The sequence below is a fragment of the Oryza sativa genome, chromosome 1 (assembly GCF_034140825.1).
Source record: "Oryza sativa Japonica Group chromosome 1, ASM3414082v1".
Classification (NCBI taxonomy): domain Eukaryota; kingdom Viridiplantae; phylum Streptophyta; class Magnoliopsida; order Poales; family Poaceae; genus Oryza; species Oryza sativa.
The window spans coordinates 29,297,327-29,324,032 of record NC_089035.1 but is presented as its reverse complement, the minus strand read 5'-3'; the positions used below and the strand labels follow the sequence as shown (position 1 = coordinate 29,324,032).

At 55.9% G+C, this 26,706-nt stretch overlaps 1 protein-coding gene and 1 long non-coding RNA gene across 2 annotated transcripts; one reads left to right on the top strand and one right to left on the bottom strand.

Moving 5' to 3' along the window:
• Positions 1 to 936: 936 nt before the first annotated feature.
• On the bottom strand, positions 937 to 6,865 carry LOC4323889 (putative clathrin assembly protein At2g01600). Its single transcript, XM_015766518.2, has 15 exons — positions 6,624 to 6,865; positions 6,374 to 6,443; positions 6,078 to 6,175; positions 5,070 to 5,208; positions 4,867 to 4,994; positions 4,645 to 4,737; positions 4,480 to 4,530; positions 3,767 to 3,832; positions 3,604 to 3,669; positions 3,433 to 3,513; positions 3,260 to 3,337; positions 2,810 to 2,989; positions 2,660 to 2,735; positions 2,450 to 2,577; positions 937 to 1,668 (listed from the first exon to the last, which is right to left on the bottom strand). Exons 1-15 carry the CDS (start codon positions 6,711 to 6,713, stop codon positions 1,306 to 1,308), a joined length of 1,707 nt encoding a protein of 568 aa, XP_015622004.1. The 5' UTR covers positions 6,714 to 6,865; the 3' UTR covers positions 937 to 1,305.
• A 2,470-nt stretch (positions 6,866 to 9,335) lies between these two features.
• LOC136355748 (uncharacterized) lies at positions 9,336 to 10,466 on the top strand. The gene is made up of 2 exons (XR_010740078.1): positions 9,336 to 9,687; positions 9,766 to 10,466. It is a non-coding gene; the product is annotated as an uncharacterized lncRNA (long non-coding RNA).
• The last annotated feature ends 16,240 nt before the right edge of the window (positions 10,467 to 26,706 follow it).

The following is a 26,706-nucleotide window of genomic DNA, read 5'->3' as shown; positions in this document are numbered from 1 at the left end:
TATCATCTAGTCAGGGTAATAACTACGGTTGTTTCACTGAAGAAATCCTGGTTGCGGGAAATTATTGAGGAGCTTTCCGAACCAGGACCTCAAGGACAAACATTGCAAAGGCAGGATAACAAGCTTTGGGAGTCACTATTGCTTAATGATCATGATACACTATGCTCCTTGCAACTAATATGGAATCCTGGAGGCATCAAAGGCATCGGCTTGGGGACAAGCCGAAACTAAAGGAAGGGAGAATGCCACGTCCTATGGGCCGGGCTTCAGGCACGGGGCTTTGATCCAGACAAACAGGGTGCATGCCTTTAAAAGAGAAGGAACAGCAACATATGAGGCATCGATGAAGAAATCAACAGAACTGAAGCCAAGGCTTCTTCCTCCTCCAATTTCCTCTCATCTCTATGTTCTTCCAATCCTAGGCTCTCCAATTTCCTCTCATCTCTCTGTTCTTCCAATCCTAGGCTCTGTTCTCTTATTCCCAGTCCCCCGCTTCTCTTCCCAATCTACATTGCTAATTCCTCTCAATTGTATCCAAATTACTTGAGTGATTACTGCTGTGAATTATCGGTTGCTTCCGGTGCTGGGCATTGATCAGTGGGTGGGTTGAGGATTGTGACACGATACCTCAAGATATTTTTTTATAGGACCGGAGTAAAATCTCTAGGAGTAAAGTTGAATCGATGAGAAGAATTACTCGTACCACGTCGATGGATGAGGTAGCGAACCCGGTGTCCCACGTGATTACACTCACGAGCGACAGGGAGTATCCCTCTACTGTCGTTTCGTCGGCGTGCTTCTGACCATATAAGACATATAACTTGGGGGTAAAACAAAAGAATAGCTGTAACATATGCCACGATATGGATCCGCGAGCATTCCAAGCTATCATAGCAGAATTGCCATTGCTACTCCTACAGTTCGATGCACAAAGTCTAAACTGAAAATATCTTTAGTTACAAAAGTATATATACTCTGGTAGCTATCACCAGTTTTACGACCTTTTTTTTTTGACATGTAACTATGAATCAGAGAAAATAAATTTCTTTACAAGGAGAATCGTCCCAGACCAGCCGCCGTCACAAATGGTGAAAAAAAAAAACAAATACTACTGCACAGGAGGTTTACAGGCTTGAACTACAAAAAATCAAGATCGCCAAGCGGCCACACAGCCCAAGAGAAGCCAATACAAAGTATGTATACCATTGCGACATCTGCAAATCTCACTTCTGAATATGCAATATGCAACTCAATAGACTTGAATTTGCACTGCCCAAGTGCCCATCTCGTGTGTTAACTGTGACCCTACAAAAGTTGGGCGGTTCCAAACGGGTTGGCTTGCGGGTGCATCCCATTTGATGCTGGGAAAGGGCCGAACCCAGCATCGAGGAAGGGGTTGGGTGCCTGAGCAATGCCTGCATGCTGCGGCTGTAGTGGTGGCCCGAAGGGATTTGGCTGCATCATCATAGGCATCTGCTGGGGCTGCTGAGTCATGCTAGCCATTTGAACTGATGGTGGGGGAGCTACTTGATTCGACATAGCGAAAGGATCACTCGCCATGAAAGGGTTGGGGGCAGCTGAACCATACAGCTGCTGCTGCTGCATCTGCTGCCTGTAGGTTCCCTCGTCGTATAGGCTGTCCAGAATGAGTTTGTCAAATCCACCACCCTGCAGACAAAAACAAGAGAATAAATTTTGGCCTGATCAGCTAGACCAATAATGGCAAATATGGAGTAAAAAATCACATGGTTACTGAACCCAACCCGAATCACTCAACAGTTCAAAATTTTAAATATTACCATTATGAGATCATAAGTATAAAAGTAGAACAAATTGTAAAGATGCCAACTATCAGCTCAGTCATTAAAATTTAGAAGCAAATCCAAAGACTGTGTCTATGAAAAGCGTGATTTTCACCTGAAAGTTGAGTTTGGGGACACTTTTGCCCAAATAAATTGAAAACGCAAAAGGAAAAGTCCAAGCTCAAAGTTAATCACTATTAGGATGAGATATTGCAGAATTTGCTAGCATAATGAACTTTTTCTTTGAGAAGCAGAGCATGTCAGCAGGTCTTTCATGGACTTAACCTTAACCAAGTTTGTTACAACCACTTTCTAGATTAGCCCAAGACTCCATGAGGTCCATTAATTCTAGGAAATAAATCATTTACTTGCAATTCACACCAATTACAAAGTTATCATTTTTTCTCACTTAAATGCTTTCTGATAAACAGATATATATGAGTAGTTGTGCTCCCTGTTTTCACCAACAATGAACCAGCAAAGCTTTTCCAGCCAGATTGATTTGGGAGCTATGGCTAAAACCCCGTCCGATCCAAAACCAAGACAAGCTGGCAGGAGCCACTAACAGCAGAATAACAGTTTCCAAATCCAAAGCGGGACATTATACTAACCATAAATATCCTCAGAGAAAGAGTAAGAAAACCCACCAAATTACTGTCCATGGCCATTGAGTTTGTGTTGGTGCTCGGGGTAGTAACAAGAGCAAGTTCCCATCCTGTAGGGTCAAATCCTTTATCTTGCAGTGTAGCTGTGCCACTTGTTGACGTCTCACCACCTGTTATATTGCACACAATTTTCAGAATTATCTAACACAAGGTTCATGATAGGCATCACTGGATTGAAGGATGACAAAATACCTGTAGGAATAATAGCCAAGGCCAAAGCATTGCTTTCCTCTATTGCTGATACACTAGGGGTTGGATCGCTTAATCCCTAGGAGCATACATATCATTAAATTGTGATAAATGAACCAGTGCAGCATGCAGTAAATGGTTTCTTCTACTTACCAATAAATCACCGGTGTCTACGACCTCAGGTTTAGGAGGTGGTGGTGGAACTACTTCAGTAGATGGCACTGCAACAGCAGGTTCTTCAATTTGTGGTTTTTCCTCCTCAGCAGAAACAGGCTCAGGAATCTCTTCTGATTCTTCTGGTTTGTATGTCAGGAGGAGTCTCTCAGGAAACTCCTGGTGAAATAACAATTATTAAGAGTTTAAGAATCCGTTTTATAGATCGAATGATTATTTTAGTACAAATCAACATGTGATTATTTTACTGTGGTGACACAACACATGTGATTCTTCTTTTGCTATGGTTTCAAATTTCAATTGAAGATAAATATTGCACAAACATCATCATCAGGGCTGCTGCTTGATTATTATAATATAAAGGAGGCATATCGAAACGTAGAAGGCATTTTTAAAAGAAATAGCAGGTCATTTTAACTAAGAACTGACCAAAGGTTCCTTAATTGGAACCATGCGTGGAGCCTCTCTCACATACTCCTCCATGGTCGAAAGGAATGATTGTGGTGGCTGGAACAAATATAGAAAAAGAAAGTGATGACAATGATTTATCTGATTCTGATTTACAATACAAGAAGTTGCACAGTTAGCACAAAAATACTTGCCTCCCTCAGAGTAGGAAACTGGAAATTTCTTGCAAGTTCTAATCCCCGACAGTTTTCATAGAAGTCCGATAGGCTTCCAGCCTAGAGCATAACAGTGTTATTTCTACCATTATCATCATCTTTGAAATACCACAAATTTCAGATAACCATCCTTCAGAATCTTAGAATCACCTGCTGTCCAGCTCTCCTGTAAATTTCAAGGGCTTTGAGTGCTTCGTGCCTTGGCATCTCAAAAAACTGCATCATTTTCGAGCAACAAAAGAAAATATTAGTATGCACAACTTGCCAGAACAAAAATAAACAGTATAGTGCTGTCAATATAAAAACAAATTACCTTGTCAACAAGGTTGATAATTCCATCGTTTATTGCACAATAGATTTTGAAGCTTTCTTTAAGAACCTGTGCAAAGCAAGGAGATTCACTCAACTTACCAAGTTAAACTAATATAAAATTAAATTACTAAAACTATCAAGAAATTTAATTCATAACACTAACTGGAAATTTAATTCATAAAAGGACAGTGATCGTTTTTGTTTTCTTATGACCAGAATGTTATTACAAAAAACACCAAAGAAACTTTTATTTCCTTATATGACTAAGGATATCAACACAAAATAGAATGCCCCAAAAGATTTAAATTCTGAAAAAAGAACTGTCCAAATGTCCTAAGATAGTATATAGATATAAAACCATTTTAACAAAGGAAAATTTCTAGGAATGTACTCTACTAAGGCATCACCACCTGATCATAGTTTGCTCTACAAAATATTGCAAAAGATCTGTACAAGCAAGCAATGACATGAGCAAAAAGATAGCACAGATACAATGTTGCACAAAAGATGCCCTTATTCTAAGAATAGACTCTAGTCCAGAGAAGGAACTGCTCAATTATATCAGTAATAGCAGGATATGGCTCTTCATCCTGACAAATTATGAAGTGCCAAGGCAACCAAGATGTTTGCAATGGAGCGATTGGGTAATAAAAAGAAACACATCTGCATCCACAAGAAGAAAAACACTGGTGTAAAAGAAAAAACATAGCTTACCAGAGCTAGAGCATACTGCACCAAATAATTGCTATTTGCAGCTCCTTCTGGCTGCATAAGAAGAAAGAAAGCTGTCAGGTTATCTTCACAAAAAACAGACTGGAAAATTAGATTTTAGAATGTTTATTTCCCCCATTAGTCCAAACTGGCAAAAGAGAAAATCACCCGACATCCAATAAGTCGATAGAGTAACTGCTGCAGTGCTGGTAATTGCTCCAGCAAGTCCGGAGAATCTAATTCTCTGGTTCTACTGTGGCCCTGAAAAAGTCACAATATGAAGAATTCAGCAAGATAGAAACCAATAATTGACAAAATGTTGTAACTCTAATTATAATCATGGTAGCTAATTTGACTACAATAACCAAATGAGATTGATAATAACCAAACCTTTTCAGGCCCTTGACCCTGCTTCGACAAACGCTCAGCTTCAATATCGTACTTTAAGACCCTGAAGCATTCCAGTCTTTCCTCCAAAAACAAACCGTATGTACGAACCCATGAAGAATAGTCCCAAGCTGGATAAAAAGTTGTATTAGAAACAATGGGAATTTAGGAGGTGATACTAAAGAAAATTGATGTGCTCTACTAACCAACAGGGGTGGAGTCATCCTTGAAGTTTGATAATTGCAAAATCCGCACTCTTTGTGTGAAAGTAAGAAACTCTTCACGGAATGTAGGATCACCATCCCGGAGAAGCCTGTGGATCACCACAAGTGTCTTCAGTGCAACCTACATAGTGCATGAAATGAATGTTACATTAATTGGCTCCAGATGTGGACCAGCGAATACTTGCAAATAGAACAGAACACTGAAGAGTGTCTGAAGTATTGCTGATCTGCTGTTGAAGTGGTGGCACGAAAACCATAAATCAGAAAAACTTGTTTGGGACCAAGCCGATTTACTCCCTCCGTTTCACAATGTAAGTCATTCTAGCATTTCCCACATTCATATTGATGTTAATGAATCTAGACATATATATCTATTTGGATTCATTAACATCAATATGAATGTGGAAAATGCTAGAATGACTTACATTGTGAAACGGAGGAAGTAGCACATTGAGTTTCACCAAATCAGCCAAAAAAGATCCAGATCAAAGCAAGCATTTAATATGAGACAGAACATCACAGAATCGAAAAACATGATTCAGGGCAACCAGAAAAATAGAGAAACCATGGATGGTGAACAAAAGGCTATCAAAATCAACAAGAAAGACCAGAAAAATGCAGACCATCTCAGATATAGAGAAGAGAGAATGTTAATCAATTGAGTTAAGTTATATTTCAAGTTTGAGATATATCGAGGGCATAAGCGGTAACATAATTTAAATGTACATTCTACTATCCTGGATGGTTGGATGCCCACATTAGCACCACTGTACCACCGCTAAACCACAAAAAGCTCAAGCTCAGTATCCTAACTTCTTACACTGCGGCAGTTACATAAATGACTACATTTATATACTGCAAAAATTTCAGTTTTGCAACCCGCCTGTTACTCGACTACAGTATGGCAAGCGCTCAACGCAACCTAAGCATAAAAGATACAAACATAAAACATAAACACGAAAAATCTCAACAGGAGTGCACGGTGCTTACAATCCAATTCCGGGTCTTGGCGAGGCGACGAGCAAGAGCATGGATGCAGTAGGCGACATCCGCCCGAGGCCTACCGATGGACGTCGCCGCTGCAATCTCTGCAACACAACCACCAACCCATCAAACACCAAACCCAACAGAGAATGGGGAAAACCCCAACAGCAAGTACCCTCCATCCCACCGAACAATCTCAATTCTCAAATCTGATTCCACACACACTGAACTAAATTAAGCAGAAAATCGCAAGCGAGGATATAGGAGATTGGCAGATTGGTAGTGAGGACGAATCAACGTACTTCGCAGGTGGCGCTCCTTGGGCGGGCACTCGACGTGGTTCGTGGCCTTCACAATCGCCACATCCAGATCCTACAGAGGGGAAAAGAAAAACATCGCAAACTAAAATAAATCCCAATGGATGCGTACAACACAGATCCAAACGCCTCCCCCTCCTGGACTCCTCGTCCCCCAGTCGGTTGCGGCAAATCGGATGAACTGAACCAGTTTGCGCCACTGGATTGGGGGAGGGTGCAAAAGCTCGACGCGGACCTTGAAGTCGGAGTTGAGATTGGCGAGGCTGACGGTGGTGGTGTCCTTGAGCGCGCCGTACGCCTTGCGCCAGCTCTGCAGCGCCGACATTCTCTGCTCCTCCTCCTCCTCCGCTCGCTCGCTCGCCGCCGCCTGCTGCCGCCTCCTCGACTTTTTTTTTTCTCTCTCTCTCCCCCCTTTGCTTCTGATTATTTTTTTCTCTCAGCCCTGCGGCCTGATTCGATTTCCGGCTACGCGTCCGCGAGATTGCTCGGTGCACGGAACGGCAAATAAATAGGAAGGCTTCGTTTTTCCGATATTGCCAAATGTGAAGGCGCGTTGGCACTTTTCATCACACCTTCTAAAGCCTGACGAGCAGAAGCTATAAAAAGGATTTCTTTTAAATCGAGGAGAGATGAAACTTTTTAAATACTCGGATTTAAATTAGAAAATGAATCACTTCTCGAATTTAAAATTCCAATGGCCGCCTGAGACAGCGTGTCCAGATGATTGGTTTGTTGGATTGTTGATTAATTGGTGGAATCTCATATTTTAGACTGTAACAGAGTACTAAGTAGTAGTATTTTTCAAGCCTAATTCGAAGGCAATAAGCTAGAGTCAATTCAGGCCGGCTGCTGCTCCTATCAAAAGCGGTAGTGTAGCAGCTGGTTTGGTTACCAGGCAGTTCCATGAAAGTGTTTAGGTTGGCTGGTCCAACATTGTCAAAAAGGCCCAATTAAGCTACGGTTTAAAAAATTTGGGAAAATTGGAACCATGCCATTATAATTTTATAAAATTTGAGATATGTCATTCTAACTCACATGTCATTGACTCATGTAGGTCCTACATGTCATTGAGATACCAATGACATATCTTAAACTTTGCAAAGTTATAATGACATGTTTCCAAATTACCCTTAAAACTTTGGTTAAACCTTTCTTCTGCGCATGGCTTGACTCGTGAGCATGCGCTAGGCATGATAGAAGAAAGAATCTCAGCACAGACAAGTCATTCATATTTTATGCTGTACAGAACGAAAAATGCGTGGTGGTTTGGCTGTAAAGACGATTGACAACTCCAGTGTGTCCTAACACCGGTGGTCCTACCGCAGCAGCATGCAGCTTGGTTTCTTCCTTGGAAAGGTTTGGTACCAGAGAAAGGTAGGGAGAGGTGAGTTGCCACCGTGCCAGTTCACAGGCACGTCTCACCTGTGACAAAACTGCGGATTCGTGTGGCTTGGAAGATTTAACTGCATGCACGGCGTCGGATTGACAGGGACTACGAGAGAGGAGAGTGATTCGCTGCTGATTCTGAAGAGGAGGGGAATGCGGGGGACGGTTGCGTTCTCCCTTTCCAAGTCGGTCGGGGTAGCTGGGTTGTCTCGCCGGGTCCCAGGCTCGCCACCGCTCACCGGACTTGGATGTGAGGACGAAGCAGACGGCTGGCGTTGGAGTCGACCGGCAGTTGGTCCGCTTGCATATGGCACAGAAACACACTGACACGCATTCGGCCCGTTCCCTCGATGCGTCGTTCGGAATGGGCCAAAATCCCGGCCCTGTATTTGGTGATGGCCTGGGATTTCAGTGGACTTAGCAAGTCAGAAGCCTGTGAGAGCCCAATAAGCCCTACGCTGTGGACAAACTTCTGCCGTGCGTTTTGTTATACACTCTTTTCTTTGCCATCGACGGTTTCACCAGTGGCGCGACGCGATCCGCGTCAGGCGCATCTGACGGATCTGCTTCCTTCTGGACCGAAAATTGTGCGCATGTATGCTATCCCGATGCAGCGTCTTGCTATTATAACTCCAATCAAACTACGAATTCTGGTAGAGGCCCTGACGATCTACGTGCGCCTCAGCGAGGGCCCCAAAGATCAATTCTCCGCCCTCGCCATCCATGTGATGGAAAAAGTGCACCAAGGTCCCTCAACTTGCCATCGAATTATAAAATTATCCCCCAACCACAAAACCGGATATCCGGTGTCCCTCAACTAACCAAAACCGGTCATAATAGGTCCCTCGGTGGTTTTAACCCGGTTTTATCCTATGTGGCTGCTAACTCAGCGTGGGACCCACGTGGGCCCCACATGTTAGGCTGCCACATCAGCGCATACTCTATTTCCCCCTCTTCTCTCTGTTCTCTCCTTCCTTCCTCCCCCTCGCTCTCTGCTCTCGCACGAGCGGCAACGCGTGCGGCCGGCGACGGTGGCTCCCGAGTGGCGGCGCGCGGGCTCGCCGGCCTCCCCGTCCCCCTAGTGTGGTCGGCGATGGCGGCGTGCGGTTGCGGCCATCATGCGGAAATCGACTCGACGACGCCGCCATCAAGTCGCTGCCGTCGGGCGTCGGCGATGGCGGCGCGCGGCTGCGGCCGGCGGGGGAGGCGGAGGAGGTATGCGCGGACGACCTCGCCCTCGTCGTTGATGTCGCCACCGATGAAGAGGTCCGCACCGCTCACCAGTTCGCATGCCTCGTCGTCGTCGACACTCGCCACTCCGGTCCGGCCGCGGCCCAGCGAACAAGCGACGAGAAGCCGGCGGCGCGGCGCCCCCGCCGCGGACGAGCGACAAGAAGCCGGTGGTGTGGCGCCCCCACCCGAAGCCGCCGACGACGATGAGGCCGAGCGGCGCAGAGTCGTCGACGCCGCCGCTCCCCATCCAGGTCGCGCTCAGGGTCGCCGCGCTGAAAGCGGCACATCCAGCGCCTGATGAGCTGCCGCGCCTCATGACGTTGCAGTTCCTCGCCGGTCAGCTCTCCCCTGTCATGGTCAAATTGCAAGGGATCGATTCTCCTCAACTCGGGTACATCCAACCTGTCGTTTGATTGCGAATCCATGTAGACGAAGCTATCCAGCTGCTTGGTGGGTGTGGCGCCGCCATACGACGGCGACGAGGCTACCGACTCACCAGTGAACTACGACCTCTCCTCATGCGAACACATCCTGTCTCTGAAGATGTGCGTCCTCGACGCCATCCATGGTTTCTACATCTGGGCACTCGCCGTGCTCCCATCGGCGACGATTGGACGACACGGCGGTCATTGCTGCGGCCCTCTCGAATCCGCTTCCAACATCATCCTCGTCACCGTATGGTACGCCGCCACCGCTCCTCCTCTGCCTGACGACGAGGCTGACTTACCGGGAGACATTTTTGACACCGGGCTGACCAGCACGTCGCGGCCGACGACGACGTACACCTGCGCGAGCTCCGGCAGCGTGCGCGCGCGAAGAGGGAGGAGGTGGGGACGTCGACAGCGAGCACACGGAGAGAGGGAGGATGCGGCGCGGGAGCAAGCCGGGGCTCCGAGTCCGCCAGAGTCCACCTCCACGGCGCCCGGCCCTGCCTCCACCTCCGCGGCCACCGCCGCGGCGCCCAACCCCGCCCCGCCTCCACCTCCGTGCCCACCACCGCGGCGCCCGGCCCCGGCTCCGCCTCCGCGCCCAACGCCGCGGCGCCCACCCGCGCGGGGCCGTTTCGCCGGCGGCGGCGACGCAGCGCCGTCGGTGCCATTCTTGACCGGCCGCTGCCCTCGTCTTCTCGCGCGTCACAGCCGCTGCCGCCTACTCCTCTGTCGCCTCGTCCCCAGCCGCCGGCCGGCTTGCCCCAGAGAAGAGAAGAGAAGAGAAGAGTGAGAGAGAGAGAGGAGGAAGGGAGAGGAAGGGGAAGAGAGAGGCTGACGTGGCATCCTGACATGTGGGGCCTACGTGGGTCCCACGCTGACTCAGCCGCCACGTAGGATAAAATCGGATACAAAACCACTGAAGGACCTATAGTGAACGGTTTTTATAAGTTGAGGGATGTCATATATCTGGTTTTGCGGTTGAGGGACGATTTTGTAACTCGATGACAAGTTGAGGGACCTTCGGTGTACTTTTTCCTCCATGTGATCGACGAGGCGTTGCGGGGGTTCGCGGCATCCAAACACCTCAGCCGCAGCCCCTTTCCCAATCACCTAAGGCCGACGGCCTGCATCCCCTTCTCCTGCCTTTTGGAGGGCGCGGTGGATAACCTCGTCATCCCTACCGCGGTCTTCAACAACCATAGGGACGTGTGCTATCTCAGGACAGTAGCAGTGCAAGGCACGCTACCGTGCCTTCATCCCAATCCAGCAAGGATTTTGGCCCTAAATTCATCTCTAAGTCACACACCCTACAGTGCTAGTGACCTTAATCTCGTGACCTTCCTTCTTTTACGTGGGACCACAATGCAGGGGACCAAGAGTGCCCAGCCCAAGAAATTAATTCTCGCAACTACCCTTCTCTCGAACTCTCCACATTGCTCCCGTTCTCCTTATCCCGGTTGCGAGCTCGCCGAGAAGCACTCTGCCTCAGCCGCCGCTCCGGCTCCCCTCTTCCCTCCACCAGCGGCTAGCGCCGGCTCTCCTCCCTCCGCCGCCGGCGCCGGCTTTACTTCTCCGGCAGCCGCGGTTGCCGGCTCGCGCGAGTTCTTGAACCCCATCGCCCACGAGGTGGTGCTCAAGATCACCAGCTTCGGTGGCTGCAGCGGCCTCGTGGCGGCGGCGACGACGGGGGGGCGGCGTACTCGCGTCGGCGGCAGAGGGAGGAGGCGGCGCCGGCCGCCGGTGGTGTCGGTGACATGGGACCGGGAGTATCGTGACTAGAGGCTTGGGCAGCCGCGCTCACCCACGTGGCCTGACCCCCTCGGGGGGGTCAGGCCCGAGGGTGACGTGGCCACCCCTCCCTCTGTCTCCCCGAGGGGTCGGGCCGCTCCCGTTTCGGCCCCGAGGGCTGGGGCGCCCCGACCCCCTGTGGTGTTGGCGCCACGTGTGCGGGTTAGGTGAGCACAGCGGCGCTCACCTAACCGCATTTATTGCGGGTTGGACGAGCGCGCCACGCCGCATTTAATACAGCGCAGCGCGCTCGCTTATCCGGTCCGTGACCGGTCGCAGTATGTGACCAGTCACAGATCGGTCGGATCGCGGGTTAGGTGGCAGCAGGCGGCCTGTCACACGCCTCGCCCCGTCCCGTCGGAATGATGAGAGCCTCCAGGCACTCGTCCCTAGCCGGAGCCGGTGTGCTAACTCCTGGAGTTAGCACGCCAGTCCCGGCTAGATACATTCCAGGCTTCATCGCAACCATTGCAAAGAAGTCATTGTATGAAGAAGGACAGACGTGCGACATGCTAAACTGACACGTGGTGGACAAGAATGACCGGTCTGTGACTGGTCTGACGCCGGTCACGTCATCAGCAGACAAACCGTGCTCCCACGTTGCATCTGCTTCCAGCGAAGTGGAGGTAGGTATGACCCATCCCATCGGAGGGTCATTCGGACAGCGGCCATTGCAAATCTCCGCCCATTAATGGAGGAATGACAGGGTGATCCCCTGTGTCAGGCGAGTGACGGCGCTGGGCCTCACTCAAGGACAAGCTGTGATTTAGCTTCCAAGCAAAGGCGCGAGCCAAGTTCTGATCAAGATAGGGTGGATCCCCACCCAAAAGAAGGGTAGGTAGAAGTGGTGCATGTGGTATCCCCTTGAGATATAAAAGGAGGACCTTGCCCACCGAAGAAAGAGAGGGGAGATCTAGAACAAGAATAGGGGGGACGACTCTGAGAATACCTGAGCTCAGGGAGATCCAGAACAAGAATAGGGGGGACGACTCTGAGAATACCTGAGCTCGTAGAGGACAGAAAGAGGAAGAGGGGTTCTAGAGCCTGAACTCTTTTGCTCTCCAGCTCTCTGTAACTCCTTCACACACAGATCCACCATAACACAGGAGTAGGGTATTACGCTTCTTAGCGGCCCGAACCTGTCTACATCGCCCGTGTCTTTTGCATTGGCTCTCTCGCGAACATTCCACAGATCGAGGGTGAAGAACCTCACTTAGCGCCCCCGGCCGAACCGGCAAAGGGGGACCTGCGCGGTCTCCCGGTGAGGAGCCCCACGCTCCGTCATCTGGCACGCCAGGTAGGGGGTGCGTGTGACTTTTTAAGCCCTCGTCCTCTTTCGTGTGCCCCAAGCTTCTCCCGCTCAGCCCAATGGCCGAACGGGCAGTGGCGCACAACCTCTCTCCGAGCGCTAGCGGTGACGTCGGGGAGCAGAACCCGCGCCGTCGAGCTCGTACTCCACCGCCCCCCTCTCGCCGAAGTCTTGGGTGGGAGGAGGCGCTCGAGGGGGTCGAAAGATCCGCGACTTCGCCACCCACGGGCGATGGAGAAGGACGGCGAGACGGGGAGCGTCGCCTCCTCGTCTACGGCGATGGCAGCACGCCCCAGGGCGCGCTCCAGGCTGCGGGCGCGCTCCTGCGTCACCCGCCCGTCGTCCCCGATCCAGAGACTCTAGCCCGACGTTGGCTGGATGACGTGGCCGACTTGGTCATGACGGCGCAGCATCGCCTAGGCGCCGGCGGGCGGTCCTCCGCCACCAAGGCCTCTGGCGCTGCTACCGCCGGCTCCGTGTCGTCGAGGCGGAGGGCGCGGCGAGCGGCGGCCGTCAACCGCCGTTCGTCCGCCATTCCCTCGTCAACGCCTCCGACCCAAGAAGATGTGCGTGGGGGGCCGGATGCCCGCCTCAATATCGAGCGCCGGCGCAATGGTCGTCGTGTTGCCCACGCAACGGAGGGCGCTTCCTCGTCCGGAGCGCCACTTCGGCCCGGGCACGGGGGCCACCCCCCGTGTCCCCGGTTGGCGGTGTCGGCTATCGAGCCTTTGTGGCGAGCCTTCGGAACGTCCGTTGGCCCCCAAGGTTCCGGCCCACCATCACCGAAAAATACGACGGAAGCGTCAACCCCGCCGAGTTTCTCCAGGTCTACACGACCGGGATCGAGGCCGCTGGGGGTGACGACAGGGTCATGGCGAATTTCCTCCCCATGGCCCTGAAGGGTCAGGCGCGGGGTTGGCTAATGAACTTGCCACCCGCATCGGTCCACTCTTGGGAGGATTTGTGCCAGCAGTTCACTATGAACTTCCAGGGCATATATCCGCGCCCAGGTGAAGAAGCGGACTTGCATGCGGTACAGCGAAGGGACGATGAGTCTCTTCGCTCGTACATTCAGCGGTTCTGTCAAGTCCGCAACACCATACCATGCATCCCCGCACACGCGGTGATCTACGCGTTCAGGGGGGGCGTGCGGCACAACCGCATGCTCGAGAAGATCGCCTCCAAGGAGCCCCAGACCACCGCGGAGCTTTTTCAGCTCACGGACCGTGTGGCTCGCAAGGAGGAGGCCTAGACCTGGAACTCCTCCGGTTCCGGTGTGGCAGCTTCGGCCGCCCCCGAGTTCGCCGCTCGGTCAGGGCGGCGGGACAGGAGGAGGAAGAAGAGGTCGGCCCATTTCGACGACGAGGGTCACGTCCTCGCCGTCGAGGGCGCTTCGCGGGCCACCCGAAAGGGGAGGCTTGCGAGCGACAAAAAGAAGGAGGCTCGCGCTCCCAGCAGGGAACGCCCGACCGGCAAATGGTGTTCCGTGCACAACACCTCCCTCCACGACCTCGCGGACTGCCGCGCGGTCAAAAGTTTGGCTGAGCGGACGAGGAAGTGGGAGGAGGAGAGGAGGCAGGAGCGCCGTGAGGGCAAGGCCCCGGCGCCTCCCACCGGCAACCGGCGAGATGAGGCCAGGCAGAAGGCCACCGCCGAGGATGTCGACGATAACCTGGGGTTCCAGGAGCCTGAGGCCACCATCGCCACCGTCGATGGGGGAGCGTGCGCTCACGCTTCTCGCCGGAGCCTCAAGGCCATGAAGCGAGAGCTTCTGGCCGCGGCCCCTACCCATGAGGCGACGCGACGAGCGCGGTGGTCGGAGGTTGCCCTCACCTTCGACCAGACCGACCACCCGCCGTGCGTTGCCCGGGGAGGACAGATCGCGATGGTGGTTTCCCCCACCGTTTGCAATGTGAAGTTGGGGCGTGTCCTCATTGACAGAGGTGCAGCCCTCAACATCCTTTCCCCCGCTGCCTTTGACGCCATCAAGGCCCCAGGGATGGTGCTCCGGCCGTCCCAGCCGATCATCGGTGTGACGCCGGGGCACACTTGGCCGCTAGGTCATATCGACCTCCCGGTCACCTTCGGTGGTTCCGCTAACTTCCGCACGGAGCGGGTGAACTTCGATGTGGCGGACCTCAGTCTGCCCTACAACGCGATCCTGGGGAGGCCCGCGTTGGTGAAGTTCATGGCGGCGGTCCACTACGCCTATCTCCAGATGAAGATGCCGGGCCCCGGTGGCCCCATCACCGTCCATGGCGACCTCAAAGTCGCGCTTGCTTGTATGGAGCAGCGCGCGGACCACCTCGCCGCGGTGTCCAAGCCCGCGGGTGGCGACGAGAGACTCAGCACCTCCGTCCCAGCCGCCCCGAGGCAGCGGATGATCACATGCGACGAGGTCTCGGTCAAGGAGGTTGCCCTGGGCGACGGCCCGTCCAAGACCACACGAATCAGTGGTCTTCTGGACGACAAATAGGAAGACGTGCTCGTCTCCTTCCTGCGGGCAAACGCCGACGTCTTCGCCTGGAGACCGGCGGACATGCCCGGGGTCCCTAGGGAGGTGATTGAGCACCGTCTCGCCGTGCGGCCAGGCGCAAGGCCGATCCGGCAGAAAGTGCAGCGGCAGGCCCCGGAACGTCAAGCCTTCATCCGCGAGGAGGTGGCGCGACTTCTGGAGGCCGGATTCATCCATGAGGTCATCCATCCGGAATGGCTGGCGAACCCGGTCGTCGTCCCCAAGGCGAACGGCAAGCTTCGGATGTGCATCGACTACACCGACCTCAACAAGGCATGTCCTAAGGACCCTTACCCCCTGCCACGCATAGATCAGATTGTCGACTCCACCGCGGGGTGCGACCTTTTGTGTTTTCTAGATGCATACTCTGGTTATCATCAGATTCGCATGGCTAGGGAGAATGAGGAAAAAACTGCATTCATTACCCTCATAGGAACTTATTGTTATACGACAATACCTTTCGGGTTAAAGAATGCAGGTCCTACTTTTCAACGTACTACTCGAATTTCTTTGGGTAACCACGCGCAACCAAGAGACCTTACTCTCGGATCTAGCGGAAACTTTCGAAAGTCTCCGCTCCGCCCGCATAAAGCTGAACCCCGACAAGTGCGTGTTCGGTGTGCCTGTGGGCAAGCTTCTCGGGTTCTTGGTCTCTGCCCGAGGCATCGAGGCCAACCCCGAGAAGATACGAGCTATAGAGCGGATGCGCCCCCCCAGCAAGCTTAGGGATGTGCAGTGCATCACAGGCTGCATGGCCGCCCTAGGTCGGTTCATATCGAGGTTGGGAGAGAAGGCGCTACCCCTATTTAAGCTCCTCAAACGCTCCGGGCCGTTTACCTGGACGGAGGAGGCCGAGCGGGCCTTCACTCAGTTGAAAGCGTACCTCAGTTCTCCCCCAGTCCTGGTCGCCCCGGGGCCAGATGAGCCGTTGCTACTCTACCTGGCGGCAACCCCGCAGGTGGTCAGCGCGGCGTTGGTCGTGGAGCGCGACGAGAACAACCCTCACTCCGCGCATCCCCACCCTGTGTCGACTCGACCCGGGAGAGAGCAGGGAGGAGAGGCTCCCGAGCCGAACGGCGGCCCGAGGCCCCCGACAGCCGGAGCTGGCCCTCTGCCCGCTTGTCCGACGGTGCCTGTCGCCCTCCGACCCCGAGGTCGTTGGCACAGAAGCCGAGTGCGCCCCGCGTGGCCTCTCGGACGAAGAGCGCCCTGGGAATGCGGCCCCTGGCGAAGAGGATCGGCCCCGCCGAAAGGTGCAGCGGCCCGTCTACTTCGTCAGCGAGGCCCTCCGGGACGCCAAGACCCGATACCCTCAGGCCCAGAAGATGCTTTACGCTATTCTGATGGCTTCGAGGAAGTTGCGCCATTATTTCCAGGCGCATCGGGTCACAGTGGTTACATCTTACCCCCTCGGCCAAATCTTGCATAACCGAGAGGGTACTGGACGAGTGGTGAAATGGGCAATCGAACTCTCTGAGTTCGATTTGCACTTTGAACCACGCCACGCGATCAAGAGCCAGGCCCTCGCCGACTTTGTGGCAGAGTGGACCCCAGCTCCCGAGCCCGTCTCTGTCCCCGAGGCCAGCTCGGGCCCCGCGCAGCTGCCTCACACCGCCTACTGGGTGATGCAGTTCGACGGCTCCCTGTCTCTTCAGGGCGCCGGGCGGGGGTCACGTTGACCTCGCCGAGCGGAGACGTCCTCAGATACCTGGTTCGCCTCGACTTTCGGGCAACCAATAATATGGCGGAGTACGAGGGACTCCTTGCGGCCCTCAGGGTGGCAGCTGGACTGGGGATCCGCCGCCTCCTGGTGTTAGGCGACTCCCAGCTGGTCGTTAACCAGGTCTGTAAGGAGTACCGGTGCTCCGACCCGCAGATGGATGCTTACGTGCGCCAGGTGCGGCGTATGGAGCGCCATTTCGACGGGATAGAGCTTCGGCACGTGCCCAGACGGGATAACGCGGTCGCCGACGAACTCTCAAGGCTCGCTTCTTCGCGAGCCCAGACCCCACCGGGCGCCTTTGAAGAAAGGCTTGCCCAGCCGTCGGCGCGACCCGACCCCCTAGGGGAGACGGACGCGCCTGAACGGCCCCCGAGGCCCGTCGGAGTCCAGGCCTCGGGACCCGAGGGGAGCACTCCCAGCTCCCTTAGATTGATCGCTTGGATCGCTGAGATCCAGGCGTACCTCACAGATAAGACTCTACCCGAGGACCGCAAAGGGAGTGAACGCGTCCAGCGCATCTCCAAGCGCTACGTGCTGGTAGAAGGGACCCTGTATCGGCGCGCGGCTAACGGAGTCCTCCTGAAGTGCATTCCTCGGGAACAAGGCGTCGAGCTTCTCGCCGATATTCATGAAGGTGAGTGCGGAGCCCACTCCGCCTCACGCACCTTGGTTGGCAAGGCCTTTCGCCAGGGTTTCTATTGGCCGACGGGCCACCATATATTGCGAGACTGATCAAGATCAGCTTCGCAGAGACGACCTCGACTACTTGGAAGAGCGAAGGCGGCGCGCGGCCCTCCGAGCCGCGCGCTACCAGCAGAGCCTGCGGCGCTACCATCAGCGCCACGTCCGGGCCCGATCACTCTGCGTCGACAACCTCGTCCTACGCCGCGTCCAAACGCGTGTTGGACTGAGCAAGCTCTCACCAATGTGGGAGGGTCCGTATCAAGTGATCGGCGTCCCCCGGCCGGGCTCCGTTCGGCTGGCCACGGGCGATGGCACAGAGTTGCCTAACCCGTGGAACATCGAACACCTTCGTCGCTTCTACCCCTAGTGGGGGTCGGGTGTCAGGTCTCGGGCTCGGGCCAACCCCGCACCCCCCCGGGCGTGCAGGGTTGGCCGGGGGCTACCACATGCATATACTTACCTTTTTTCTCTTCCATATTTCAATAAAAACATTTTCGATTTCCTAAGGACTGTGTCTGTGCCATTGTTTCCTTTTTGAAGAATCTTGGCTTGAATTAGCACGCTTGTGCTCGATCCTGCCCTCGGTGGCTCGGGCCGTCTAAAATCGCCAAAAGGGGCCCAGAACCGAGCCGTGCCCCGGGGTGTGGTGAACTCCGGGGGGGAATCGGCAAAGGCCCACAATCGGGTCATCCATAACCCTCGGTCACCACGCTCCCGGCCTGGCCAGTCTCGACACATGGATCTCCCCAGGCACTAGCCCCGACCCCCGCCGTTTGAGGCTGGGACCTGGGCACGAGCCCTTGTTCAAGCCAAGACACAGAAGGACCGCGGCACAGACCATCCTCGTCTCATACACACAACAAATAGAATTGACACAGAAATTTCCTCTTTATTTGATTGCAGATTAAATTGGTCTATACAAGAAGGGGGCCCGAAGGCCTCGGAAGAAGAAAGAAAGAGCTATTTAAGATTGGCAGGGGCCTGGGGGCTCACTTCGACGCGCCCGGGTCGCCAGCCTCGTCGTCGCTGTCATCCACACCACCGTCACCGCCCTCCTCGTCGGAGTCGAGGGCGAACGCGAGCCGAGGGGCCGTACCCTCGAAGCTGTGGACGATGTGGTCGGCGGCGTCCCGGACCTGCGCGCGCGCGCCGTCCTCGGTTCCGGGAGGGAACTCGTCCAGCGCTGCCCACGGGGAGAAGTCGGGGTCCCTGGCCTGGTAGCTTGCCAGTACGAGCTCCACTGCCCCCCAGGCGAGGTCTCTCGAGGATGACTTGATCGTCTCCTCGAGCTCCTCGGGGAGCCGCTGGAGGGTCCCAGCCATCTCTGAGAGGCGCTGGGCGAGGCCCCCCTGGTTGGCGGCGTACTTCGCGGTCCGCTCGCCCCAGAGGCCCGCCTGCCGCTCGGCGCGGTCTAGACGGGAGACGGCGTCCCGAAGCATGCCGGGCCCTACCTCGCCTGCCAAGCGGAGGGCCTCGACCTCCCCGGCGGACGAGTCCAGCGCGCCCTGCAGATCGGCGATGGTATGTTCGGCGGCTGCAAGGCGGGCGGCTAGGTCGCCGTCGCCCGCGGCCGCCCCGCCGCTGCGCGCTCTCGCGTCCAGCTCCTTTGCCCGCACCTCGGGCTCAGCGGCCCGCCGAGCCAGTGCGGCCCTCTCGGCGCGGGCGCCTTCCAGATTGCGGCGCGCCTGCTCCTCCTGCGCTGCCTCGCGGAGGAACAGGCTGTCCGCCAGCCGCTGCGCCGCGGCCTCGGCCTCCTCGAGAGCTCGCTCCCGCTCGGTGAGCGTATCCTCGCGGAGGCGGAGTGCGGACTCCTCTTCGGCGCAGGCGGCCTCGTGCGCCGCCAGTGTTGCCTCCCGGATGGCGACAGCGGCCTCGCGGTCCGCCAGGTCCCTCTCCTTTGCGCTGGCGCGCTCTTCCAGCGCCGTGGCGCGAGCCTCAAGGGCCTCTTCGCGCCGCCGGGACGCCGCCTCGTTCTCCGCCGCCCGCCGTTCCCAGGCAGCGGCGGCGTCAAGGACTCCCCGAGCGGTGTTGAGCTTCTTCTCTAGCTCCGCCGCCCGGCTCCCGTATTGGAGGCGGAGGTCGTCCCGTACCTCGTCGAGCACGGCGGTGGCGATGAGAGCAGTCTCCCGCTCCTCCTCCACCTCCTTGGCGATCTCCGCCAGCTCCCTCCGACGGGCCTCGAGCTCTGAGGCGTGCCGGCGGTGTGCCTTGCGGCCCGCCTCCACCATGGCCTCCACCGAGCGTCGCCCCTCTTCGACGCGCGCCCACGCCGCGTCGAGCTCCGCCCGCTCCGCCTGCAGGACCTCCATCTGGGCGCTTAACCCGTCCAACACCGTGGTGTTCGCGGCGGCCAAGGCCTGCGGGAGGGGCTCCGCGCTCGGTGGGGCGGCAGAAGGCAGAGGGGAGAGCCGCCTCGGTGTGGGCGCCGCGCGGCTCGGCCCGCCGATCGACGTGCCGGACTCGGGGGCGTCCCCCGAAGCTGGCTCGTCCCGAACATCGTCCGAGGGGTCGGACCCGAGCGGTGTGCCCGCGGCCTCGTCGTGGGTGGCTTCGGAAGTCGTCGTCGCCTCGGGCGGAGTCGGGTCGGGGGCTTGGTAGGCCGCCTGGCGTGCGCGCGCCGCCTCCGCCTCCCGGACGGACTCCTCGGCCCGGCGGAGTCTGGCCTCCTCCCGGGCGGCTTCCTCAGCCTGGCGAACCCGGACGGCCTCCCGGGCAGCTTCCTCGGCTTCCCGGAGGCGGTCCGCGGCTTCTCGCCGGTCAGCTTCCCGCCTCCGGGCCTCCGCGGCCGCCGTCTCCTCGGCCTCGGACCGGCCGGACTTGGAATGGCGGGAGGGGCACGACGGGATCTCGCTGAGGCAGAAGAAAAACCAGAGGACAAAAAGAAACGAGTGAGTGAAAACTCGCCTTGGGAGATGGGAGAATGAATACGGCCGTGGTAGGCGCGGGAACAAACCTGCGGGGAGGTCGGTTAAACGACCACCTCGGGGGCGAGATGAGGTTCCCCCGGCATGACTCGGTCCCCCCCATCTTGCGGAGCCGTTTCTTCTTTCGCTCCCCCTCGGGCTGCGACGTCGGCACGACACCCTCTGGGCGCCTGCTGCTGGCACGCACTGCCCCGCCCCCTCGGGGAGGAGATGGGGAAGGGGTACCCTCCTGCTTCCTCTTCCCCCGGGCGTCGGCAGGGCGGCTGCCCCCCGGGCCCCCGTCGCGGGGCCCAGAAGCATGACCCCCTCCCGGGGTAGATTGTTTCCCCCTGCGGCTCCCGCCCGCGCCATCGTGGCCTCGGGGGGCTCGCTCCCCCGACGCCCCGACCGCCTACATGATGGTCAGGATGTTGGCGCGATCTGGATCGCTGCAGAGGGGGAGGACTCCTTGGGGGATGAGGGATGCCTCCACGGAGCTGAGATTCAGCACCCGTTGGACCACCATCTTGAAGTCCTCAGGGGCCCAGTCCCATCTGCCCCCCTGGTGGGTCCTCATGTAGTCCTCGGACCCGGTGTACTCCCAGGCGCCCCGGGCGCGCCGCTGGAGCGGCGCGATCCGGCGACGAAGGTAGTCGCCGTACACCATGGCCCCCGTGAGCCCCTGGGATCGCAGACCCGCCAGGCGGTCAAGAACGGCGTCGTAGCCGTCTCCCAGATCTACCGGCGCCCGCCAGCTGGAGGCCTGCGCCGGGGGCTGGCTCGGAAGTCGGAGGCGCGCTTCGTCGGCGAGGGGGGTGTAGAACCAGTCGCTCTTCCAGTCGTCCCACTTCTTGCGGAGGACGCAGGGAATGTAGCGGCTCAGCACCGGCCCCCGCGGCTGGAAGTAGCAGCCACCGACTACCGACGGCGGCGACACCGGCTATACGGTGAAGAACCACCGGAACAGCCGAAGAGATGGGCACACCCCGATAAACATCTCGCACAGGTGCGCGAAGATGGCCAACGTCATTACCGCGTTGGGGGTGAGGTGCGCCATCTGGAGATCATAAAACTCCAGAACATCCATGAAGAAAGAAGAGAATGGCGGGACCAGCCCTGCCATTGCGAAAGAGAGGAAGAAGACGGACCGCCCCGGGTAGTGTGGCGCCGGGCGTCCCTCGCCCAGCTCGACCACCTCCCGGCCGGTGGCAGATTCCGGCATAAATCGGCGCGGCAGCCCGGCCTGCCTCTCGCTCACGATGCGGGAAGGCGGCAGCACGCTACCGTCGAGCGGTGCGGAGCCCCGTGCCATGACGCCGGCGGAGGAGGAGCTTGAGAGCGAGCGAGTGCGGCGAGGGTAGGGCACAGGAAACGAAGAGTTGGAGCGCAAGTGGCGAAGGCAAGGGGAATAGTGGCGAGAGGAAGGAAACGAATCTCTTCCTCGGCGTCTTTATACCCTTTCCAACGCTATGCCCGGCTCCTCGCTTCCCGCGCCCACTATCTCGCCCCCTCGTTTCTCGCGCCCACACCTCCACTAATTCCGCTCGCCCGTTTGCGGCGCACGAGGCAGATGTGCGGCCGTGGCAGCCGAGATGGGACATATCGTGCGCGCGTTAACTACGCTCGCCGACCAAAGCGCCATCATCATGTCTCCAGGCGAAACGAATCAGCTCGTCCCGATTCGCGCGCTGCTCGAGTAATGTAGCGGTCGCGAAGAGGCCGCTCATTATTTTCAGTTGGTTTTCCCTTACCGATGCGCACGATTTGCGATGGCTGGCTTTCTGCCCGCCTGTAGAGACCGGCCCCACCTGTCACCAGGCCTAAGGAGTGGCGTCACGCCCGAGCGCTTCCCTCGAGGGGGGCGATCGCCCTGGCATAACGCCGGGGGCTACTGTCGGTGACATGGGACCGGGAGTATCGTGACTAGAGGCTTGGGCAGCCGCGCTCACCCACGTGGCCTGACCCCCTCGGGGGGGTCGGGCCCGAGGGTGACGTGGCCACCCCTCCCTCTGTCTCCCCGAGGGGTCGGGCCGCTCCCGTTTCGGCCCCGAGGGCTGGGGCGCCCCGACCCCCTGTGGTGTTGGCGCCACTTGTGCGGGTTAGGTGAGCACAGCGGCGCTCACCTAACCGCATTTATTGCGGGTTGGACGAGCGCGCCACGCCGCATTTAATACAGCGCAGCGCGCTCGCTTATCCGGTCCGTGACCGGTCGCAATATGTGACCGGTCACAGATCGGTCGGATCGCGGGTTAGGTGGCAGCAGGCGGCCTGTCACACGCATCGCCCCGTCCCGTCGGAACGATGAGAGCCTCCAGGCACTCGTCCCTAGCCGGAGCCGGTGTGCTAACTCCTGGAGTTAGCACGCCAGTCCCGGCCAGATACATTCCAGGCTTCATCGCAACCATTGCAAAGAAGTCATTGTATGAAGAAGGACAGACGTGCGGCATGCTAAACTGACACGTGGTGGACAAGAATGACCGGTCTGTGACTGGTCTGACGCCGGTCACGTCATCAGCAGACAAACCGTGCTCCCACGTTGCATCTGCTTCCGGCGAAGTGGAGGTAGGTATGACCCATCCCATCGGAGGGTCATTCGGATAGCGGCCATTGCAAATCTCCGCCCATTAATGGAGGAATGACAGGGTGATCCCCTGTGTCAGGCGAGTGACGGCGCTGGGCCTCACTCAAGGACAAGCTGTGATTTAGCTTCCAAGCAAAGGCGCGAGCCAAGTTCTGATCAAGATAGGGTGGATCCCCACCCAAAAGAAGGGTAGGTAGAAGTGGTGCATGTGGTATCTCCTTGAGATATAAAAGGAGGACCTTGCCCACCGAAGAAAGAGAGGGGAGATCCAGAACAAGAATAGGGGGGACGACTCTGAGAATACCTGAGCTCAGGGAGATCCAGAACAAGAATAGGGGGGACGACTCTGAGAATACCTGAGCTCGTAGAGGACAGAAAGAGGAAGAGGGGTTCTAGAGCCTGAACTCTTTTGCTCTCCAGCTCTCTGTAACTCCTTCACACACAGATCCACCATAACACAGGAGTAGGGTATTACGCTTCTCAGCGGCCCGAACCTGTCTACATCGCCCGTGTCTTGTGCATTGGCTCTCTCGCGAACATTCCCAGATCGAGGGTGAAGAACCTCACTTAGCGCCCCCGGCCGAACCGGCAAAGGGGGACCTGCGCGGTCTCCCGGTGAGGAGCCCCACGCTCCGTCAGGTGGGGTTCAGTTTCTGCTCAGGGGTGGCAGCAGCTTCAGTCCGCCGCCATGCGGAGGCAGGGAGGGGTCGGCGCGGCCAGGGGCGTGGCGGTGGCAGCGGCGGATCTCGGTGCGCGTGGCGGCAGAGCTCGGCGTTGACCTGGCCAAGGCGGCGACCGGGAGGAGGGCGCGCTCCTCCTCAACGTTCTTGGCGGCGGCTCAAGAACGGGCAGCGTGGTCGACGCCGCCGCCTCGCCTCGGCGTTCTGTGTTCTTGATTTTTCTTGTGTGATTTTGTGTGACTTGATTTTCTTTTGTGATTTTGTTGGTAGCTCGGCGTCGGATCTCGGCACGGGAGTGGAGGAATCTTTTCTTGGTTTTGTGTAATGTAATGAGATTTGATTTCTTGTGGGAATGGGGGATCCTTTGTGAGTGAGATTTGGGTTCTTGAGATGGGTGGTAGCTGCTCCGACGCCATTCCAATCGATGCCGAGGCCGCCATGGATTTTGTCCTCATGGCGGCAAGGCCGATGCCGGCGCGGGCAAAAGGACTCGGTGGCGGTAGGATGAATCGCAGGCGCGGGAAGGGATTTTTTCGTGGGCGAATCTGGAATTTCTCCGAGTGCTGCGTGCGCGAGGTCACGGGCGGCCAAGCATCGACGCCCACAGCGCTCGCTCCTCGTGTTTTTCTGGCGGCGCGTGGATTCGACCGAGCAAGGTTGCGCGTTGCTCTGCTTGGGGACGAGCAACCAAGTTTGGTCCTGGTTCCACGCGACATGTCGGACAAAATCCTCCGTGTCGCCCCATAGCACCGGTCCAGGGTAGAGCACTGTGAAAGGCCTCATCTATGATAACATCAACGAGTTGCTCATCATGATTCCACTCGCTGATCAACGAGTTACTTAGTAACGATTGTCGATGTAGATTGCACGGATGGCATTCTCAACAACTACTAGTTCCATAGAGGTCGTGTCAGTCGTGGCCTACGTGACCACCACAAACAATAGGGGAATTGGGCTTGACGTCGGAGCTAGAGCATTTTGTCAAACACATGGTGGGCGTCACCTTGGACTGCTTGTCCCAACCGAATTTTGCAAGTCTTCGGCATTCTTCTGGACTTTGGTCATCCACGCTTCTACCACCGTCTTGAGAGATAGCAAATCAGCGCTCGTCTGATCTGCCTCCACCCGCCTTCACTTGAACTCCTCAATCCGCCTCAAAAGCGTGTCAAATTTATCCTCACTTGCCATGGTAGCTTGTTTGGTAGGCTTGGTGAGCTCTGACACCAGATTGCTAGCAACCCAAATCAACCAATCTCAGCACCAACTCAACTAACAATCTAGCCGTACAAGTAGCAGCAAAGTCTAGTACATAGGAGATATTTGGATGGGGAACAAATAGGAAGATACAAGTGGTGGAAGGTGCCAGAAGCTTCTAGAACAAGTAGTGGTAAAAGGGAGGTAGGGAGAAATCGACAAGGGAGCCCCCGACCACCCAAGTCGTCACCACCGCCAAGAGCTTCCGCTCGCCAATTGATTTGTTCGATGATTTCCTGGAAGTGCTGCTGCTTCTTATGTATAGTTGTCTCTTGGGTTCGCTTGGACTTCTTGAAAAGTAGATGATCCACTCCAAGTTGCAGCCCAGCTGGTTCCTATTCCCTCCGTCCCAAAATATAAATATTTTTGAACTCTGACACGGTCTTCAAAATGTTACTTTGACCAATAATATCTATAAAATTAAGGTGTTTTAAATAAAAAGAGTTGCATATTATGATAGTTTGTTCAATGATAAATCTAGTAACATCAATTTTACATGATTGATTTTTTATATATTTTTGCTATTAATAGTCAAAGTTTAAAATGTTTTGACGTGTCACTATGCTAAAATGCTTATATTTTAGGACACGGAGGGAGTAACACAAAGTTATATTAACTTATGTTGGTGTTCAAGCCCCTTCCTAGGGATGAAGTTCTCCGGGATCAAGTTAGTTATCATGCAAACAATCACGAGACCGTTGAAAATTTAAGGAATACATGAACACATGATCAAATAGGTAAACTACGCAAATATGCACTCTGTTATCAAGTGCTTAATTATTCCCCATTTTTGTGAAATGATCAAATCTGACCATGTATATCACATCCATGTTGCCTGAAGATGCGGTATATGTACCCTCTAATTCGCCTGCGCCAAAGAAGGCCCAAAAAAGAGACGAAGGACGTCATCGGTAGGAAAAGCCACCGGCGAGGAAAAAAAACGAGAGAGACGACGACACACGCACCATCAGACGAACACGGACACAGCAACACTGTGAACACACACGCACACCGAAACAAACAGAATAAGCGGCAGCCCGACCGCGTCCGTCGGTGCCAGAGGTATCGATCGGCCAATCAGTCGCGGTAGCACACGAGCAGCGCGACGCAGCGGAAGATGATGCGGAGCCTCGCCTCGTTCCCCCGCGCGACCCTGCAGCCGCCACCGAGCTGGCTGGCGCCCCTGCGCTTCTTCGCCCCGTGGCTCCTGGCGACGACGAGCTCCATGGTCTCCGCGCGGCGCGCGCTCCTTCGTCGCTGGCTCTCTCTGCCGCGAGAGCGAGTGAGCTAGCTAGCAACTACTAGCAAATGCGTCCGCGCGCGAGAGCCAGCTAATTAACCGGGCGCTGGCATGCCAAAAAAACACTTTGACGACGGTGTGGGTGCGCGATGGAGTCGGGGCTGCTTGTTGATGTGTTTATATACCGCGCGGCGCGCGCTAGCTCTGATCGTACGTACACTTGGACGGACGCTGGAAGGTTCAATGTAGGTCGCGCTAGGCGCTAGCTAGGTGCAGTTCCAGTGCAGCTATCGAGCTGTACGTACGTGCAATGCGTACGTACGACGCCTTGACCGTGGGTAGCTCATGGTGAGTTCCGTGCAAACGCATGCACCAACCTGCAAACTTTCCTGGCCCGATCCAGCAACCAGATGGATCATCGATACGTCGGCTCGTCCATCCGGCATTTAAAGTCAAACCGCCTGGTGCTTGATTATTAACGTCCGTTCGTTTTGTTCAGGGAGGTTAGAAACAGTCCAGGATACACGATCGGATCCTGCAGCTAATGTTGCCATCCGCCATCGGCCATCCGATGCCGGGTATGCCGATACA